This window comes from Crinia signifera, chromosome 1, assembly GCF_055691185.1.
Source record: "Crinia signifera chromosome 1, ASM5569118v1, whole genome shotgun sequence".
Lineage (NCBI taxonomy): Eukaryota > Metazoa > Chordata > Amphibia > Anura > Myobatrachidae > Crinia > Crinia signifera.
In genome coordinates, this window is record NC_139217.1 from 298,113,284 (window position 1) to 298,130,388 (window position 17,105).

At 41.1% G+C, this 17,105-nt stretch overlaps 1 protein-coding gene across 1 annotated transcript in view; it reads right to left on the reverse strand.

The window, feature by feature from the left end:
• Nucleotides 1-17,105, reverse strand: part of SLC1A1 (solute carrier family 1 member 1) — a 62,612-nt gene that overhangs the window by 22,176 nt on the left and 23,331 nt on the right. The window contains exons 3-8 of the mRNA XM_083186010.1: nt 14,817-14,957; nt 9,418-9,510; nt 7,952-8,066; nt 2,947-2,989; nt 895-1,002; nt 138-322 (exon numbers count right to left, since the gene is read on the reverse strand). Coding sequence (XP_083042136.1) covers nt 138-322; nt 895-1,002; nt 2,947-2,989; nt 7,952-8,066; nt 9,418-9,510; nt 14,817-14,957 — 685 coding nt within the window. The remainder of the gene's footprint in view (nt 1-137; nt 323-894; nt 1,003-2,946; nt 2,990-7,951; nt 8,067-9,417; nt 9,511-14,816; nt 14,958-17,105) is intronic.

The following is a 17,105-nucleotide window of genomic DNA, read 5'->3' on the forward strand; positions in this document are numbered from 1 at the left end:
AAGTGACATTATTGGAAATCTCACCCACCACTTTATGTCAGTCCACATCATTAACATGTGCCAAAATATTATCTCATTACTACATACAGTACTTATTGGCTGTTTATATGATAAATTATTGAAAAGTCAGAACTTACCACATGATGATCTGAACTATTTGCATAGTTGCATCATTCAGGGCATTGAAGAAATCCACTAGAACTTGTCCTTTTTCTCCCATTTTTCCAATAACAATTCCAAATACAAGACAAAACACAATGAGGCCCAAGACATTGACTCCATCAGTATAGAGGCCGACAAGTTTGTATTCCTTTGTTGCGTTCTGTGGGGCACATTAAGAAAGCTTAGATAATTGTGAATCCCCAATAGCTCTCTATATTAATGGGTTAGAATGTTTCCAGTGCCCTAAATGTAACATATGAGCAGTCTTGTATTCACCGCTAATAATACTCACTAGGAAACAGAAGGAGCTACTACTTCTACCCATTATGCCATTGGTATTTTTTAACAGAATTATCATTACACTGACAAGTATGACTGCAGATGATAGTAAATAGCACTGATCAGATCATGTTATAAACTACAAACTATATTACATGGGACACACTGCGGGACGGTAGATTTCTATCTGTTTAAAATGACTATATTCATTTATTCTGAATCTATGTCATAATTTTCTTAACCCTTTGAGTGCCAACATCTCTTTAAGAAATATCCACTAAAAATTCCAGTGTCGCTCACATTTGTTATTTAAGTTCAAATAAAATATCTTGTATATAGAAAGATTAGATTGTCATTATGATGAAATGAAATGTTTGCTTGGCAATTTTCATTTTGACAAATTCACTTGGCATTCAAAGGGTTAATCAAGCACATAAAGAAAAAATGACATACCACCTCTGGTGCTGTTGTTGATAAAACCTCTAGTGTGTCATTCTTCTCCGTGGTGCTGTTCTTGTCAGGATCTTTGGACGGTTTCAGCTCTTCGCGCTTGGTCTTGAACTGAAATAGTGAATGTTGGTTAAATATCTTATGTAACTGGAAAATATCTAAAACCACCATAAATAATGTCACGTTCATGTACAGCCTTCTATGACTTTTGAACCACCACACTTACTATAGACACATTTTAATTCTTATGCTGTGTGAGCATTATTTACTTCTTACATAAGTGATGAGAAAGCTCAAAGTAACTTTATTTAGGTTCCAAATGTATGTGTCCTTTTTAAAACATTGATGACTTTGGTTTTATGCACACATACTGTATAAATGCAGCTTTATTTCTACTTTAGGTGGTGCAAGATACTTGCCCTTGAAAATGATGGACAGTAACTGTATTTAGTTATAATATATTGCCATACTAAGCAACTCTGTTATTTTACATTTTACTTAATTGCATGTGTTTTAATGCCGCCAGCCCGGAATCTGCAAAACATATTCCAATATGCCCAATACATGGCTTTAAATGAAAGAGTCCACTATGCATGAAAACCCCACCCATTTTTTAGAGGGCCTGTACTCCTAGCGGTGAATAGATGCAGTCCACATGTGTGCATTGTCTACTTATGGGAGACGGAGGGGCTGGGGGCATGGCAACAGCTCATAGAACAAAGTGATCAAAATAGGAGGAGTAGCTCGCAACTGTATCATTACCATGAAACCATGCCTTTTTTTTACACAGGCCACACCCCTTTTGGGGTCCTCAGTTTTTAAAAGAGGTGGGCTGCAGGCTGCAGCTTAGAATCCACAGCTGGGAGTGTCAGAAACTGGTGGGGGAGCCACCGCATTGCAATGGGGCTCTTGTAGATCTGACACATTATAGTACGTAGCGGTCGGCCATAACAAAGTAGGAAGCAGTCTGGCTGGAGGAGAGTAGGGGGGCACTTCATTTCATTGTCTCTACCTTTTACTTGCCAGACTAGCGAAAATTACTTTACAGAAAGGGTATTGGACAAGTGGAATAAGTGGAATAGCCTCCCATCAGAGGTGGTAGAAGCAAATACAGTAGAACTATTTAAACATGCTTGGGATAGGCATATTAATATCCTTACAAAGAAATAAGGATCATATATGGTTTGAGGTAACATGTTTAAAAAGAGGCAGACTAGATGGGCCAAGTGGTTATTATCTGCTGTCAAATTCTATGTTTCTATGTTTGGTACTTATGTATTATCTGGGCTCCCATGTTAAATGCACCCCATTTTTTCATACCCCTACTATCCAACTACGCATGGAGTTGATTTTATATAGTGTGGCGAGCGCAGCGAGCCACCGTGCCCGAAGCGTGGCGAGCGTAACGAGCCCCGCGAGGGAACGCAGTCTCATAAGAAAAAAACGGGAGCCCAGAGATTACATAAGTACCCTATATTTTAGGTGGCCAACATCCTGTGTGACGAAACGCGTTGGGTCTGACGTAGTCTCATCTCCTGCATCCACCGGAAAGTTCAGCAGCGCTTCAGCAGGAATCGAGTGCGGTGTGGAGAGCATCCTATCTTCTGTCTGCAGCGTTGGACAAGTGGTGTGTGCATCCATTTATGCCATGCTGACTCTCATCTGCCGTGATACTGGTATTCTGGCAAACTGATTTGTTTTAACCTCAATGTATGTGAGCAGTTATTTGCAGTACATTATATTCTTACATTTGCTCATTAGTGCATTTCTTTCTACTTCTTTTCCTGCTGTTTATGAAATGTATGTATTTCCTATGGTCATTTAGTTAAATAAAATGGAGAATTATATATGAGATGGCATTTCACAATGTGCAGTTGGTCCACAATGTCTCTGGTTGGCTGCCACACAGGCCATAAGCTTATTTGTGTCTGGAGAGTGATATCTTCTTATATGCTCATATAATAGTCTGATTTACTAGTGAGTCTGCTGGCAAGTCTAATAATCCTGGACTGCACTGTACATAGGAATGTCAACAACTGCAATGTGTTGTCTTACCTGTTGGAAGCATGCTTGGACAATATTTTCTGGGAACATGTTCCTAAAGGATAAGTAAAAGTGTAGTCAATACCAACATTCTCCTCATATATCTTGTAGATACTGTTTCATATGGTATGTAATGAAATGCAAATATGTCCACCCAAATCCTTTACTATGTGGTATTCTATGGAGAAGAATAGTGTAACCTAATGAGTTACACAAGGACAGATTTACCAATGTTTGGTGACAGATAAGTAATAACCATATCAGCTTCTGTCATATTGCAGGCTGTTATTACAAAATTACAGGAGCTGATTGGTTTGTACTTTTTCTCTCTACAATTTCTGATAAAACTCTCTGTATGTGCAAAAACATCATGGCATTATTTTTTATAGTGTCTTATAAAAAGAGAACATAGGACCTTATTTTGGCTGACTTGCAAGGCTGCAAATTTCGCAGCCTTGCAAGCCCACCAAAGGCTGCCCGCCACCTGCACAGCCGACCGCCCCCCTCCCTGGCACGCCATAATCCTCCACATGGCTGCGAATGGACGATTTGCATAATCATCCATTTGCAGCCAGGGAGAAATCATTCGATGGTCGTGACCATCGAATGATTTCTCCAATGCTTGCAGATCAGAGACACCTCTATGGTGTCTCTGATCTGCGCGCGCCCTGTTTGGGAAGCAGCTGGGCAGCTGATATCCATTGACATCAGTTCCCCCGCCCCCCACACACGCATCACTGGACGATTACAATGGCAAAGCCCATGAGATGCTGGGCATTCCCATGGGCTGGGCGCCCCCCCGCACTACTAGGTGCACATGTAGTTCGACATGCCCGCTCGCACCCCACATCTGCACATGCACGCAAAACATCGGCCATTCGCACGGGGAGACCGAATCAACTAAAATAGTGTAAAGCATAGTGTACAGCAATGAAGACAATAACAAATACTAACTTAGAAACAAATAAAAGCAGTACCAATACAAGACATACTTAATTTATTGAAGGTTTGTTAATGGTTGATTTAAAAGCAACAAACTCTACCTGTTAACAAACCAAACTTAATTTGATCTTCAGCAATACTGGTATATGTGTAATTTTACACATCCCAGTTTAGTCATCCCCACCCAATATGATATTTTATATGGCAGCCATAATAATAAGTAGTTACTGGTCTTTCTGGTATCACTTGTACCCCACACAATTTTGATCTATTTATGATTATTTATTAAAAATTCCAAATATTATTGTTTTTATCTATATGAACCATCAATATTTGGATCCATGACTGACGCTGTTTCGTCAGCTAATGGCAGTAATTACTAGATATGAAATGACATTGCTATTAATGCCACGTTTAGCCAATACTGTAACAGCTTTTCTGTTATCCAAGAACAGTAATTTACAACAGTTAATATATCGCTGAGTTCAGTTATATCTCTTGATGGTACAGATAACAATCTTTTTTGTTTTTCCTTTTTCTTTTTTTTCTCAGAGGTGGTAAATGAGTACATATAATTTATGGCACAATGTATCTCATTTTCTAGGTAAAGGTAATTCCGTTTGGACATTGAGCATACAATCATTGGAAGAAAATGTCCTCTTATATTATTGCAGTCAATTCAGGTAATTTAAATAACCTTAATCTAATTTGAATCAACTGATGATCATAAACACGTGTTCTGAACTGCTGCAGTGCTATGAAAGAAAGGACTCGCTAGGCGTGATAAAGATTTTTACTGCAATTTGACAGATACATTGATTTAGAAAACAAAAAACAACAAAACATAAAAAACAAAAACACAATAAACAAAAGCACAAAAAACAGATACTGTACATTGAATTAATTTCCTTTCCCTTGTATCTGTTGTAAGGAGACACCTAATAACTTGTGTTTAAAATAAATTCCTTAAATGCATTAGTAATAGCAAGTACTGTAAATGGGATTGAGGGTGGAACCTATTGATATCAAAGACAAGATACCAGCTTACTTCTGAGGTCAGCTGCAATTTGATGTGCTGGTTACAACAGAAGTATTTGGTATTACATATAACTAATTAAGAGCAACAGAAGAACTATAGCTGGCCATACACGCTGCGATACGTGATGGCGTGATATTGCATTGCATTGCCTGTGCATGCGTTGTGCATGCAATGCGATGCAATGTGATGAAAACAAAGTACAAAAAGTATGTGCAAGCACATACTTTTTGTACTGTGCGATGAGGTGCCGCGGGAGCGCGCACCTCAAAGCACATAACGCACAGCCCGCATCGCAGCGTGTATGGGCTGCTTACGACAGAGCACAGGTAACAATTAGCAGAACAATTCTTAGTACACAATACAGCTGAGATGTAGGGAAGTGAGTGAGAAGAGATGTGAGTATAGATTGTAGGTGAGTAATAGAAATGGAATAATAGTGCTTTCAGAACAGGAGGGAAGAGGGCCCTGCTCAAAGGAGCTTACAGTCTAGAGCGATGCTAATTCTTTAGTGCAATGATCGCTATTGTTTTCTGCAAACCAGGATAACTGAAAGAGACCTAAGTTCTGTTCTTTCCAATACAAATAATACATAAGCTTTACCTGTAAACCACAATGGATGACTATTAATCTTATTTGTTTCTTCATATGATATTGCTAAGACTACAGCTAACCTAGATTTCCCAACCACACTAGCTTACATAGAAACCAACATGATACACAGCATAGGATTACATTATGAAATGCTCCAGGTGTTAGCAGTTGCAGTGCTGCTGGTTAATTGGCCAACAGATCTCAGCTGGCTCCCATACTGGAGAAAATAAATGTAAAAAGTAAAATAATGCAGCCGAGTTGTGTAAAATACCTTCATTCACCAGGCGCTGCCGTTCCTGATTATTATTATCAGTTATTTACATAGCGCACACACATATTCCACAGCGCTTTATAGAGAATATTTGGCCACTCATATCGGTCCCTGCCCCAGTGGAGCTTACAATCTATGGTACTGATTTTGGTTGACTTGGTAAGCTGCGAAGCTCGCAACTTACCAAGTCCCAGAGTGCCAGAGCCGCCGCCCCGCAGAAAAAATGCCCCCCCCCCCCCCACCATCATATTCCCGCAACCATACAAGGGGATGTATTATGAAAACACATCCCCTCGCATGTGCCCGCAGCAGGAGAAATCATTAGATGGCTGCGACCATCATATGATCTCTCCTGGGCTCGCCAATATAAGTCAGTGGAGACTGACTTATATTTGCAGGCTCTGGACTGAAGACAGGGCGGGTGGCTTAAGTCATGTGACATCAGCTGACCGTCCCCGGCACCACGTGTCACAGCCACATTTACATGGGAACGCCCAGCATAGTTCATGGAGGAAAGCACAAGGAAAAATTACAAATGTCACACTGTTTGGGCCATGGTGGGACTCAAACCCATGACCTTAGCGCTGTGAGACAGTACTGCTAACATTACACCATCCACGCTGCCCAATTAGGATCTCTAGCTGAAATCTGTTCAGTGATAAGAGGTGAGGCGAGCCAAACTTTTTAGTCAGCAAGAAAGCACCTCAAGGGAAATGATTGTAGAATTTTTTTAAGCTCACTAACATAGTGTGTCAGACACAGTGCATTTTATAGGGTATACTGTATTACAGCATTCCTCTCATTTGTTGATGTCACTGAATATGAGATCCACAAAGCCAATCAGCTGACATGTTTCAAGTCAGTGTAACAGTATAGTCTGGGCTCTTCTATCCCACAACCTATAGATGTGTTGAAGCATATATCCAGGGTTTAAAGTGAGAGGAAACTGGGTTGAACTGAGTTCTACCACCTCTTATGGAGGGGGAACTGAGTTCCACCTCTACCGCATCCCTAAACAGTAATCCCAACAGAGAAGCCTGTCCCAGCAGCTTCTACTTTCGGCACGGCGTATATGATGTCATACAATCACCGCCGCTGAAGTGAAAAAGAGCCACTAAGAGAAGCAGGCTCTGTGCTGAAGACAGAGTGTGAGGGGACTGGAGGGACTCAGAGATGGGGAAGCTGCTGGAGGGACACAGGGCATGGAGCTGCTGAGGGACATGGACAGTGAGCTGCTAGAGTAACAGAAACAGATGTGTATAAGCAGGAGTACTATGGACATTATGTGTATAAGGGGCTTATATACTGTGTAAATAAGGGGAACTACTATGTGAGGTAAAATAATTCAATGGGCATTACATGCGGTTTAATGTGAATATGATTATGCTACTGTGTGTTGTAATATTAATTGGAGTTACTATTGTGTGACCACACCCTTTCCTTGTGGGACTACTATCCCTTATGCCTATGGGAGGTAGGGCACACGTTTATAGTTTGCAGAGAGTGTCAAAAACCCTGGCACTGGCCCGGGTTCCACTTAATAGGGGGGGATGGGGGTCAGTGTCAGGGAAATGAGTTCGACCACCTCTCTAGGACCACTTTAAGCCCTGCATATATCCTCAAATTGTACCAAATAGCCTGTTTGACACTATGCAACTTTTTCTTTAGCTATGCTCTTAATGTGCTATTTTACATAAATTCTGAAGCTACAAAATGCTAATCATAAACATTTAGTGCCTAATTCCTATTTGCACTCAAATGCAATTGGAATTTTCTAGACTACGGTACGCACACATCGGCAAGTGAAGCTGCTGACAAGGAATGAATAGAGAGGCCCACTGAAGACATCACAAACACACTCACAATCAAGTACACATTTGAAAATTGTAGACAGTAATAAGAAACATCGACTGATAGGGTAGCCCCATGGCTACGCAGACTGGACACAACAGTAGCGACGCATGCACCATGTTTTTGCAAGTATGACCACACACAGCAATGACATATCTGCGTTTTTCCAACCACTCTCCATTAACAGCTCCAAACAGTCACTTTCTGTGAATGCCTTCTCCATGAAATCCTTATTGTGAGCATGTCCCACAGAGAAGAAAATTCAATGTAGCATATGTACGTAATCTAAGTATAAATTGGGTAACATTTAATGAGACCCTTACCTCAGTAAATCCAGCAGTGCGTCTACTGTAGTGACTTCTGGTGTACTGCCTGTCCTGTCAATGTCATCAGCACTTTGAGATACTCCTGGTTTTATTGTCACCACCAACACAATTCCTATATTTGAACAAAACAGTTTAACTGCAGTCTATACCAACTCATATGAAACATCTGTAGACTATAAGCTTAAAAGGAAATTTAGACACAAGTTGATTCAAGCTCAATACCCCTCCCAAATCATTCCCAAGGGAATGTAACAACTTCCACTAGCAGTCAATTCATTTTGATGAAGCTTCTAAAAACATTATGATAGAATGCAGCTATTACATACTCTAATACATTCTTATTAAGTGCCACATCCATTTTTGTTATTCTATGTCTTATAATATTATTTAGCTGTAAATGCTGTATTTGAAACAACAATGAAGGATACCATACATATATGTTTTATTTCACTACATCTCTAAATATCCAGCACTCAAGTTTCATGGTAATTCTATACTTACGCTATACTTATTTCCCAAACTGGTCTAGTCCATTGGTATTCATACTGAAGATAACACAACGTAAGGTTTGTGTACACACCTGCTCCCTATTATAAAGGAGATTTACAAATATGGTGCAACAGTGCGTACATAACATTTCATATGCTTTCATTGGTTATACCTTTAGTGGAATGCTCAAAGCTTACTAATTGATTGCTATGGTTTGCATCATTTTAGTTCAATTATCTATATACATGTCTAGTGTCTGTGTGACTCTGAAACACTGCCATCTGTTTGCAGCAAGTGAAACTACAGTAAGTCTACTAGCTTTCAAAGCATTTGCTTCTAGCGGGCTTACTAATTTAATATGTGCACAATGAAATATGTCTGCATGAATTTTTAAAGTAAATTTTCTGTATATTCTTTGCATCTTTCAACCCTTTTTGACTTTCGGGTGCATATAACTGGAGTCAGCGCACCTGTAGCATCAATGCTTCATAACTCGTGATAACACAGCTGTGTAGAACAGGACAAGGTGTTGACTACCACCAGCAGCTGCCAGTAAGATCATTAGAATATTAATAACAGCACAGACTACTTCAATTCTGCTATGAACCATGTCAATGTGTACTTAGGTTAAAGTGTAAATGTAATACAACAGGGTAATTCCAAACTGATGTGGGAATGTCATGATAAACACTCCTATTTAAATAACCTTTAGCCAACCTAACAAACCCTTACGTTATATGATCATGAGTTTGTGTCAATTGTCACTACAATGAGGTCATATATATATTTGGAATTCCTAAGAAAAGTACATTTCAGAGAAAACAGTTATCCTAAATCATAGTTTCAAAAGTAAATGATGAAGTCTTATAGCAATTGTATGTGATGCTATAATGCACCACACCTGCAATATTCAGGATATGCAGTTTATTATAGTATGTAATAAAGATAACATATATATAAAAAGCCACAGTTACCTAAAATAACCGCTAACACAGTAGTGCAGAAGTAATACACAACAGCCCGCAGTCCAATTTTTCCAGACACGCTAGAATCCAGAGCAGCGACACCTGAGAATAAAGAAAACAAATGTTATAGTTATCCCACTAGGATTTATGATGCAGCATGGTACCATTTTATAGTACAGTATGGGGGAAATTTACTAAGAATACAAATACAAAAAATCGAATTCGTATTCTTAATACGAATGAATACGAATGAATACGACTGGTGTAGTCGTATTTTCATTCGTATTCCGGAGGATAATTTACTAATCAGTCGTATTTGACTGATTGGTATTATCCGATTGCGTGTTGATTCGTATTTTTTCTGATACGAAATCGTATTTTAAATACAAATTCGTATTTTCAAATACAAATTCGTATTTTTAAATACAAATTCTGATGTTAAAATACAAATTTTTATTTTAAAATACAAATTCGTATTGGTTTTAGCCTGCATGGATCAGTCAGATCCGTGCAGGCTGCAGTGTAAAAAAAAAATGTACAAATAAATAAATAATTGTAAAAGTTTGTATGTGTGCTTAGTGGCCTTTTATAAGTCACACATTTGTGATTTTGATCATCTGGGGGTTATTTTCTGATTTTTTCCTCATGTGTAAAATTCTAAGATGTGAAATACACTTCCAAATCAAGGTGTATTTTTTTGGCGTATTTTTTTACGATTCGTATGCGTTTTCAATTCGTATTCATATTTTTTACAAATACGAATTGTTAGTAAATGACTAAAGTACGTTGTTTTCGTGTTAAAAATAGGCGTATTCTATCGATGTCGTATTCATTCGTATTCGAAAATACGAATACGCCATGTATACACCATGAATACGAATACACATCACCATATTTTCAGGATAGTAAATCCTGAAAATACGAATACGCATAAAAAAAAATCGTATTTTGCTGTACGAATACGATTTTTTTTGTATGATTTTACCTTAGTAAATTTCCCCCTATGTATCTACTGTATCACATACAACTACAAGTTCAACTTCTTACAGGCTGGCTAACTTCACACCCTGTTAGGACCATTGTGCTGACCAGATTTTCTATTTATGGAAGACCATATTTTAATTATTTAGGATAAACACCTGAAGACCAAAGTATCTGCTCAGAAGGCCGACAATTGCTATGCCAACATTCATAATGTAGACTTCATAATGTCAACATCAGAATGTTAATATGGTTCGTACTTTCATCTGAATTGTTACTATGGGCCTTATTTTGGTTCATTCTTTCTGACAAAATCCTTCTTATATGGGCAAAACCATGTGCACTGCAGGTGGGGCAGGTGTTACTTGTGCAGAGAGAATTAGATTTGGGTGGGGTTTTACTTCAAAGTGAGATCTATATTGCAGTGTAAAAATAAAGCAGTCACTATTTTCCCTGCACAGAAACAAAATTACTCACCCAAATCTAATTCTCTCTGCACATGTTACATCTGCCCCCCCTGCAGTGCACATGGTTTTGTCCATCTAAAAAGGATTTTGTCAGAAAGAATGAACCAAAATAAGGCCCTATGTGAAATATCGACATTCTGAGGATGATGATGGTTAGGGTAAGGCACCACTTGGAGGCTTACACCACACAAAATGAGTGTTTCGCTTTACTTGACCTGAGGTATTGCGCTAATATTAATATTATATTATTGTGCCCCCTGTCATTGTGTGTATCATGATGTTCTACTAAATAAAGTCTTCCATCATTTACTAAAACTGTAAGTATGTATATAAGCAGCACTGCTTGCAAGGCTGTGAAATTGCAAACAAGGGTAGTATCATGCACTAGACAAGAACATATGTAGCAGGTTATATTGAAAAACCAAAGTAAAAGATAATAAAGATGTTAATATCCAATAATTAGGTAATGTTGGAGGTGCCCCCAGGAATCAAGTACTAGTATACTCAGGGAAAGGAAACGGCCGGCCAGAAGAGGTGGACAGTCGTTCACAGAAAGGATTCCTTTTTGGAGGCACACTTTTAAATGATACAAGATAGTGATGAATGAGTGAGATAAAACTTAGCTTTTAATTCCAATTATCTAAAATAATAACTCTATAATGTCATATGATGCAAAGTTTGCCATGAAGAGTTAGTTAGCAAAATAAATAAACTTCAATAATCTTCAAAATTCGTGAACAAAGTTTGTGCCACTGACTATTCAATATATCAGTATTGTTGCAGTGGCAGTTAGTGGTGTTGTTAATTAACCATACACTATTGGTGTATTATTTGATTTGTGTCCTTAAATAGGACAACAGAGTGACACTCCCAGTGTGTGTAACAATTGTGTATGGTTAGTTAATATTTATAACACAAATTAAGAATATACACAATGAACACTATGGTACCCGTTATTGGTAATGTTAATTGATTAAATATTTAAGTAGCCACTAATATAAACTGTATCCTTAGGGAGATTGGGAAAAGAAAAGTACAGTGGGTTAGAGTCAAATCTTTCTGCTGCCCAACGTCATCAAAAAAATGAGCGGACGGAGGGTGAGAGAAGACGTTGACACACTGATTGAAAGAAAGATAAATGTAAGGAGGACACTTCTGTGAGTAGTGTTAGGTCAGCCCTGTTGCTATCGTATTGCAGGGCTGAAATGCGCTACCAGAAAGTCTCTCCTACACAGAATATAGAGAAGGTGGTAGACATATGCATATTAAAATAATGGATGTAACTCCACATTATAGGGTCAAAATTAGGTACTTGTGTATTATCACGGCACTCATCGCATCGCATACCATAAGGCATGCGATGCGATATCGCGCAATGTTCTACAATGTCATACAATTTTAAAATTGTATGGCATTGTATATGGCATACAATGCCATACAATGCGATGGGATGCGATTATAACTTGTATAAGCACCCTAATGGGAGCTTACAATGTTAAATGCACCCCCACGCCACCCCCAGTAAAACTGAACCCAAAGTGTATAACTTCACAGGTATACGCGTCCCCTCGCGGGGCTTGCTGCGCTCGCCACGCTTTGGGCTTGGTGCCTCGCTGCGCTCGCCACACTTTATAAAATCAACTCCACGCCGACGTGGATAGAGGGGGTATGAAAAGGTCGTAGGACGCGTACCGCCGCTCCTCGCAGGCTCACCATGCTTCGGGTTCACGTTTATACTGGGGGGTGGCGTGGGGGTGCATTTAACCTTGTAAGCACCCATTAGGGTGCTTATACAATTTTTCATCGCATAGGGGGCTAAAATCGCATCGCAGTGCATCGGGTGTATGGCATGCGATGCGATGCAATGAAAAATCGCGCGATCACATATCGGGGGCGCCGTGATAATACACAAACACCCAAAATTGTAAGAAATGGTCAGTCCAATGGTATTAATTGGTTAGAGATAGCTATATATTGTTACCAAACAGTAAGAGAGGAGCAGTGTTATGGGGGCCGGAGTGGGTTAACCCCGTACCATCTTAAATGAAACGGCATCTGCTGTTTGCATATAGGTGAGAGAAAACAATGCTGACATTCACTGTGTAACAGTATCAGGAGGCAGTTAAGCGCATCAGTGGATACATATATTTCTATAATTAAATAAACACCTAAAAGCAGAAAACAAACATTTGAATATAGATCTGTGGATTTACAGCTCTAAATTGCGGCAAGAAAAAAGAGAGAGAACAGTGTTGGTGGAGCCGGAGTCGATCAGTACCGTCCCGTCTTCGTTAAGCGTCCGGGAGGTATAACTGAAAGACCCGGGACACTGTCGGGAAAACAAAGGAGAGCGTGCATGGGGACACCGGCTGTCCACGGTGTTAGGTCTGCCCTGATGCCGAAGCAGTGCAGGGCAGAGATGCACCGCCAGCGGGTCTGTCACACAGCAGGAGAAAGAAGATAAGGAAGGGGGGATACCTGTAGCGGCGGCGGGTAACTGGAGCGGTGTCACTGACGGAGCTGTCAGTTCCCCATTAGACCGGAGAGTTGCTGTTGTCCGTCTGCATCAGAATGCGTTTCACCACGTGGGCTTGATCACCTGGAAGCTTGATCAGGCTTCCAGGTGATCAAGCCCACGTGGTGAAACGCGTTCTGACGCAGACGGGCTACAGCAGCTCTCCGGTATATATACAGTTTCAGGGTACTCTTTACCTAGATGGGCGCCCGTCGCGGTCATCGCGGGTACATTTATGTCTGCCCGCGACGCGATGCCCGCGATTTCCCATTGAAACCCATGTTAAACATGGAAATCGTGTCGGTCGCGTCGCGGCCGGCCATAAATGTACCCGCGATGCCCGCGACGCGATGCTCCCGATTTACCATAGGAATCAATGTTAAAAGGCGCGATGGACCCGATTTTACTGTTAAATGGCTCAATGGACCCGATTTGGCCATAGGAATCAATGTTAAATGGGCCACAGAGCCCATTAACCCTTAAATGTCCCCCCCAATTTTTAACGCCACCCCACGATCCACGTCAACCCGAAGCGTGGCGAGCGCAGCGAGCCCGCGAGGGGGGGCGGTACGCGTCCTCCGACCTTTTCATGCCCTACTATCCACTAGGGCGTGGAGTGAGAATATAATAGTGTGGCGAGCGCAGCGAGCCACCGAGCCCGAAGCATGGCGAGCGCAGCGAGCCCCGCGAGGGGACGCGGATACCTTCACAGTTATACGCGTCCCCTCGCGGGCTTCACAGGTGTCCGTGGCGACGCTGACACCTGTGAAGCCCGCGAGGGGACGCGTCTACCTGTGAAGGTATCCGCGTCCCCTCGCGGGGCTCGCTGCGCTCGCCACGCTTCGGGCTCGGTGGCTCGCTGCGCTCGCCACACTATTATATTCTCACTCCACGCCCTAGTGGATAGTAGGGCATGAAAAGGTCGGAGGACGCGTACCGCCGCCCCTCGCGGGCTCGCTGCGCTCGCCACGCTTCAGGTTGGCGTGGATCGTGGGGTGGCGTTAAAAATTGGGGGGGACATTTAAGGGTCAATTGTGCCTATTTGGGCTCTGTGGCCCATTTAACATTGATTCCTATGGCCAAATCGGGTCCATTGAGGCATTTAACAGTAAAATCGCGGTCAATCAGCCTTTTTAACATTGTTCCCTATGGGAAAATCGCGGTCATCGCGGTCATCGCGGTCATCGCGGGCATCCCGATTTACCCGCGATGACCGCGATTTTTACCCCCGACGCCCGCGATTTCAATCGCTGGCGCCCAACTAAGTAAAGAGTACCAGTTTCAGTTACATGACAATATGGGGATCCAACAAATGCTTGGTCTTAAAACATAAAAGACTTATAAAGAGTTGAAAACTAACATTTGGCAATCTACTGAAAAAGCTTATAGACGACGTTAAAAAAAAAAAAAAAATTCTGAAAAAAGAGTACAGTAGCGTATAGTACCTGTGATCATGCTGGATACTATCAACGGCAAAATGATGAGTTTTAACATTCGCATCAGGATGTCTCCAGGAAAAGCAAAATAAATTTTATCCAAGTTAGAAAGTTTGCCATATTCCCGAACCAGTACACCAAGGCCGATACCTAAAAAAGGAAAAATATTCACACATTACTCAACAGATCTATGTTTTTTACTTTTGACCATGCTACATAATGTAAGCTTCCTCCTGGAAAAAGCAGAAGAGACTTGTAGTTTGCAACTTACTTTTTATAAAGGGAAAGATAATATTCTTTCAAGTATTTTACTATAATTAATGTGCAAATGAAACTATGAAACATCATTTTGAATACGAAGCGCCTACACCCCCCTTTCCCAATCCTCCCTCCAACAAACAGAAACAAAACTTGAATGAGGTGGTGGTGAGGAGGGGTGTTCTTGGTCTGCGGTCCAGTAGCAGCAGTCTCCACTACTAGTCTCTCAACCAACTTTGATAGTTTTAGCCCCAGGCCCTCATTATGCTGACCCTAAATACATACTTGCCAACTATTTTTGTCTCCTCTCTGAGAGAGGCCTGGAGAGGAGATGCAGCGGGTCACTTCAAGGGGTGGGGCTGAACAATCATGCTATTAGTCCCTTCTCCAAGACAGGGAGATGCCTGTGATTTGGAGGTCCATGTTTAAGAGAGAGGCTAAATTACATACTTTGTGTCATTTATCCCCACCCTTTCATACAGTCATTGGAGGAAATTTACTAACCTTAATACACCTAAAATAGGCGTATTCGCAGACAGGTGTATGCAAAAACGACTGACTATACATATTTTTGGCATTTACTATGCCGAAAATACGTGAACTTGTATTCATATTCATGACACATTCGTATTCATATTTACAAATACGAATGCATACGCCATTGAATGAATACGACTAGGAATCACCATTCATTTGAATGGTGATTCCTAATTTACTAAGCGGCCCTATGTAAAAGAAAAAGATAAAGAAATAAATCATTTAGAAAAATGGTGTGGGGTCCACCCCCACGGCCATAACCAGCCCCAGGCTCAAAGAGCTGATGCTGGTTTAAAAAAATCAGGGGAAACAAATGTTGGGGTCTCATGGATTATTTTTAAACCAGCACCAGGCTCAAGGGCCGGTCCTGGTTCCCAAAATATGGGTGGCAAAATGAGTAGGGGTCCCCTGTATTTCAAGAACTAGCACCAGGCCCTACCAGCCAGCAGGGTAATGCCATAGCCAGGGAAAACTTTTTATACAAGTCCCCCCAGCCAAAGCATTTACCCCCTGACCGGTCAGCCTGGGCAGGGATCCTGGGGAAGTGGGGACCCCCTAAATGAAGCCGCCCCCCCACCAGAATTTACCTTCCCAGGCTGAAACCTGGGGCTGTCTTCGGTGCCCCTGGGTGGTGGGAAGCGGTTGATGGTGGTGTAAAAAATTGAATAAACTGTTGTGTATTACTGTGGAACTATGAGTCCCAGCAAGTCTGCACCGCATGCAGGGACTAGTAGAACCACAAGTCCCAGCATGCGGGGCATTAAAGGTCCAGCTGGAACTTTTAGTTCCACAACAGTACAAATAGTTAAATAAACACACACTGACACGATTAAAGTAAAACTTTATTACATACATAGCCCATACATACAGGTATTTACCTACCTTGACACGTAAGTAGTTATCCGTCCGTCCACTGGTCCTGTAGTAATCCATATGGGTTATGGAAAGTTTGTTTACTTTCTGCGGCTCCTCTCCTGGAATAGCGCTAATGGCCGCCTAGAGGCTCCTGATTGGCCGCTAGGCAGCCAATAGCGCTATTTGGGAGGAAGAGCTGCAGAAAGTAAACAAACTTTCAGCGGCTCTCCTCAGTTAGGAGAAACGGCTAGCCAGAAATACTATAAATACTGTACATCAAAAGCCAATACAGAGAACTGTCAGGTGCTCTTTGAGGTCTATTCACAGGACATGCGGGCATCCCCTAAGGCTGGAGGAAAGATTTCACATGCAGTGGTGGAAAGGGTTCTTCACAGTTAGGGCAGTTTAGATCTGTAATTATCTACTAGAAAAAGTTGTGATGGCTGATTTATGTAATATATTTAGGAAAGGGTTGGACCAATTTTTGGCAAGAAAGACATCCAGGGATACAATCATTCATTATATTGCATAGTGGGAGGTCCAGTATGGTAAATATCAGATATGGGCTCAGGGAATACTGGAGATGTGATACTATGGGATAACTAATAAATAGGTTGAACTCGATGAACTTATGTCTTTTTTAAATCT